At 35.4% G+C, this 5,169-nt stretch overlaps 1 protein-coding gene across 1 annotated transcript in view; it reads left to right on the top strand.

Annotated features, from left to right (window-relative positions):
• Positions 1-1,099: 1,099 nt before the first annotated feature.
• Positions 1,100-5,169, top strand: part of grifin (galectin-related inter-fiber protein) — a 12,509-nt gene continuing 8,439 nt past the window's right edge. Inside the window, exon 1 of the mRNA XM_048192712.1 lies at positions 1,100-1,283. Within this exon, the coding sequence (XP_048048669.1) occupies positions 1,263-1,283 (21 nt within the window). The 5' untranslated portion in view covers positions 1,100-1,262. The remainder of the gene's footprint in view (positions 1,284-5,169) is intronic.

The raw sequence follows: 5,169 nt of genomic DNA, 5'->3' as shown, positions 1-5,169 counted from the left end.
CCCTTTTGTATTGATGCATCTGTCCATCTGTTGTACATGTATATGCGTGTGAATGCATACTTGTGTGAATCTGTGCTTTTTGTGAAAAACAGATCCACATGAATGTGTGTTTTAAATCAAAATTTGAGTCGTAATGTTGCTTTGGGGAAGATTATACTTATATAAATATCATCATATACTGTCAACTGTGGCATCAGAATGGACTTGAAACAACGGGTGTAATGTGATATTACTGAAAATTTTGGTAACACTTTACAATAAGGTTCATTAGTTAATATTAGTTAACTACATTAACATGACATGAACTAATAATGAACTGCACTTCTACAGCATTTATTAATCTTTGTTAATGTTAATTTCAACATTTACTAATACATTATTAAAATCTTGTTAACATTAGTTAATGCACTGTGAACTAACATGAACAAACAATGAACTATTTTCATTAACTAACGTTAACAAAGATTAATCAATTCAGTAACAAATATATTGCTCATGGTTAGTTTATATATTAATTAATGTTTAACTAATGAACCTTATTGTAAAGTGTTACCAAAATTTTCTCACATGGAATTTTGGTAACTGCAATCTTTCATTTGCTAACATTAGTTAACTACATTAGTTAACATGAATTAACAATGAAAAAAGTACAATGACAAAAGCATTTATTAAACTTAGAAAATGTTATTACTAATACATTATTAAAATCAAAAGTTGCAACTGTTATAGATATTATTTAATGGACCTGAGATAACGTGAACTAACAATGAACATTTGTATTTTTTTTAACTAACTTTCACCAAGATTCATAAATATTGTAACAAATGTATTGCTCAATGTTAAAGGTACACTATGTAACTTTTTTGTTGTTGAAAAATGAACAACATTTCAATTATGGGTCAATACATTATTTAATATGTGTTATAAGTTATTATAAGTGTTTATATTTTAGACCAGACAGGATGGTTTTATGCAGGAAATATGTGCTCATATGTCACTCGCCCATGCGTTTCTTGTCATATCTATAAATAGAGAAAAGTTGCTACTTTGTGTGCATGGTGTAGGAGTGGCATAGGTTAGTTGTCATGAGTGAGAAAAGTTGACTTGAAGCAACTAAATCTGCACCTCTAGAGAATTTTTTTTTTACATTCTGGATATTTTTTTTTTTTTTAATGTGACAGCTCGTAATAAAACAAGAATCAACATTGGCTTGGCTTCACAGCGATGGCAAGGACTGAGGGATGTGAAAAAGTGATGCGGAGATGGTGTTTTTATTAGAAAAGGTGAGTAAGGTATTTTATTGTACAGATAAATTGCCACGTAGCTCTATAACAGAGTTGATTGTAACTGTAAAGCATTATCTATTGTGAAGAGTCATTTCATTATGATGGTTGTAACGCTGTGCTGGAATTTGTTTTCAAGGAAGTACCGTGTCTATTAATGGGTAAAGCTACAGTAACATCTTCAGCTGGTCAACTTCAGATCCTTTCCATTTAAACTGATTATATCTCTTAAGCCTAATAGTGAAGGTTTTATGAGCGGTATTCATCCGTACAGTCACGCAGAGCCGAAGCACGGCCAAAACAATGTTCTTCCACAAAATGCATGCAGTTTGAGGGCCAAAAGTTTAAAGGCACACTATGTAATTTTTCGCCACTAGAGATCGCTTATTCAAAACAAAGGCGTAACTTGATGACACTGATTTCGCGGAATCACGGGAGGTGTCTTCTTCACGTCTACAGCCAGTGGAAAAGAATCAGGACAGGATTCGGGCAGAAATCATGTTCATAGATGAGATTGTGCGAATAATGAGAGACAAGCGCGACACATGGCTCGAGAGCAGCGGAGCTTTTATTATGCCACACTCGTCGCTTCCGCTTCTTCCAGTCAAGCGTATGTGGGGTAATTCAGTGTTGTTTTAAACATGGTACTTGCTGTAAATCAAGAAAATTACTGTGTTGAGTTATAATATGATTAGTTTTCTGTCGATGAATCCAAACAGTTGCTCACCTGTCTAATAAAACACATAGTATATTAAAGCGTCTTTGGTGTTTCCATGGTTTCTACAAAATAAAAATGGAAATCAAGGGTAACGCGGGTATGATGTCACTGATAGGCGACGCACGGACATGTTAAAATTGCATGTTTCTATGGATTTAAACATTCTTGAAAACATTTGGGATAATGTAAGTACACAAGTCAACAGAATATATTGTTCTAGTGGTTTTGGGATATTTTAACCCAAAAATCTTACATATTGTGCCTTTAAGTCATTAATTAACATTAACTAATGGTACCTTATTGTAATGTATTACCTGAATTTTTTTATACATTCGGGTCATGAAATTCAGGTGGCTAAATTTCAACTTGCAAAATTCATGTGCAAAATGAGCCAGAGCTGGACACTATTTCCATGTTTGTCCTTCTACACATTGAAAATCATAGGATCCTCTCATTCATATGGCTCATTCCAACACAAGTGGCATGATTCATGATGTTTTGACCGTCACAAAGAAGGGTCCTCGAGAGCAGCCTGTTGTGTGACCTCTGTCGGGCGCAGGGTGAGAAAATGCTGTCAGAGCTCCATCAGGCTGCCCTCCCTGGCATGCAGTAGTCTGGTCCCATCTGCACCATATGGCACATATTCACAAGGCTCTGAGAGAGTTGCATCGCACAGCATCATTATGTAAATGGGGGCATTGCACACAAGGCCAGAACCTCAGCCTCTTCTATCATGCACACAAGACAGAGCAAACAAAGACACGGCATAATGACGCAGTGAATAATGGAGGCCTTTTAAAAATGGAGACATGGTTGATGCATGTTTGTCTTTTTTTGTCTAGACTCTCTTGGGAATGAGAGCTTTAAACCCTGAGACAGGACTGAGATGTAAACAACGAACTGGGCTTTGAAGGAATCAGGCCTTGAGAATTATTTGGGAACATGCTTGAATTGTTTCATGTCCTTTATAGCTCGTATGTCTGGTTGTATTTCTCAAAGAAGCATTTTTATGGCGTGTTTTGTGAAGGGATAAAACCGATCTGTGACATATACTGGTATAATGTATAGCCTGAGTGTTTATACTGCAAGTGGAAGAAGAATTTGTTTGGGCCCCTTTTAGATTTCACTTTTATTTATGGAACATAATATCGCTTCAGCGGAGAACAGAGTGGTTTGCTTTTAGTACAGTGGGAGTATCAGTAGTCTGATGACAGTTTTCTCCCAGGCCCTGACGTTTGGTGGGTTATTACATATTAAGCTCCATCTTCGTGTGAGTTAGAGCCTATTAAAGTGGAAAATTAGAATATATTTGGCTGCCCATAAAAATAATAACATTAAGTTATGGGTATGAAGTGCATCTTTATAAAGTCAATGGAGAAAGAAAAGGGCAGTGAAGCTGATAATGATAAAAGGGGCAGAAACTCTACTGAATGTTATTTTTTCCCCTTCAACACCAAGCACTGTCATTGCCTTAGTGGTGTGGTGTCTATTTTGGTTTGACAACCAATAGCAACAGGGTTTTTCCTTTCACAGAATAGGTCTTTCCTGCATTTGTGATAAAAATAAGTAAATCTTTGTCGCCCTCTACAGGCCAAAAGTATACCTGCATAACTCTAATATTCTGATAGAATTGACTGTATATTCATGCAGGGAAGCTGCTAAAATTCACTAAATTAACCTTAATATTCCCTTTAAATTCTATTTAGATATGCACATACACTAACAAAATGTGACTGTAAGAAATATAATAATGTTGCTTGAGCTTGTAAAAAAGTATTTTCAATTTAATTCAGTTGAATTTGTTCCCTGAAAATGAAAATACAGAAAAAGCTAGTAAGAATGAATGAATGAATGAATAAATAAATAAATAAACTAACTAAATAATTTATGTACATAGTCTATAGTGTATACACCAGTCAGACAGTCTTGCCATGTAAAAAATGATTGCATTTATTCATGCTTTATATCCAGGGTCACTGAGACAGCATGTTATCAAGTTCGTAATCAGTTTTTTTTTTTTTTTAGATTAGGACAAGTAATAAAGATGCCGAACAGCCAGTAAAGGCTTAGCTGTGCACAGCCCTGCACTGATGCAATATGTATACTGTGATCACACCACATAATGATGCCAAACAACATCTGAACATATGAAAGCTGCCAGTGGAGATTTACAGCAAATGTGCAACGTTGGTGACTCAAACATTCCTCTCCTCCACAGAATTCCCCCGGTGGCTTAGATTCTCCATAAAAATGTATGTATGGTAATAAATGGAGAATGAAATTTCAGTCCATGCTGATGTGTCCCCACAAGTGATTTTCTGTGATGAGAGAGAGGGCAGGTAACACAAACATGGGACTCTGACTTTAAAGAGGACATATAGAGGTAATTACCAAATTAAACCATATTTATTATAAGTAACGCTATTCTAAAAAGAGGTATGGTGGATCTTTTGTTCCTATTGCATAAGACAACCTTCCCCCCAACCTCCACCATATAACCCCACTGGACAATTCATTTCACACTCTTTGACCCAGTGCATTCATGCATGTGTGCATTCAGATATACACTTTATGTAATGCATTCAACTGTGTTTTATAACTACACTATTGTGTCTGAGTGTGGTATGTGTGGCTATCTATCTATCTATCTATCTATCTATCTATCTATCTATCTATCTATCTATCTATCTATCTGTCTGTCTGTCTGTCTGTCTGTCTGTCTGTCTGTCTACTCATCTATCTATCTATCTATCTATCTATCTATCTATCTATCTATCTATCTATCTGTCTGTCTGTCTGTCTGTCTACTCATCTATCTATCTATCTATCTATCTATCTATCTATCTATCTATCTATCTATCTATCTATCTGTCTGTCTGTCTGTCTGTCTGTCTACTCATCTATCTATCTATCTATCTATCTATCTATCTATCTATCTATCTATCTGTCTGTCTGTCTGTCTGTGTGTCTACTCATCTATCTATCTATCTATCTATCTATCTATCTATCTATCTATCTATCTATCTATCTATCTATCTATCTGTCTGTGTGTCTATTCATCTATCTATCTGTCTGTCTATCTATCTATCTATCTATCTATCTATCTATCTATCTATCTATCTATCTGTCTGTCTGTCTGTCTGTCTATCTGTCTATCTATCTATCTAT

The sequence above is a fragment of the Megalobrama amblycephala genome, linkage group LG1, assembly GCF_018812025.1.
Source record: "Megalobrama amblycephala isolate DHTTF-2021 linkage group LG1, ASM1881202v1, whole genome shotgun sequence".
Taxonomy (NCBI): domain Eukaryota; kingdom Metazoa; phylum Chordata; class Actinopteri; order Cypriniformes; family Xenocyprididae; genus Megalobrama; species Megalobrama amblycephala.
This window is presented reverse-complemented; position numbering and strand designations above follow the sequence as displayed.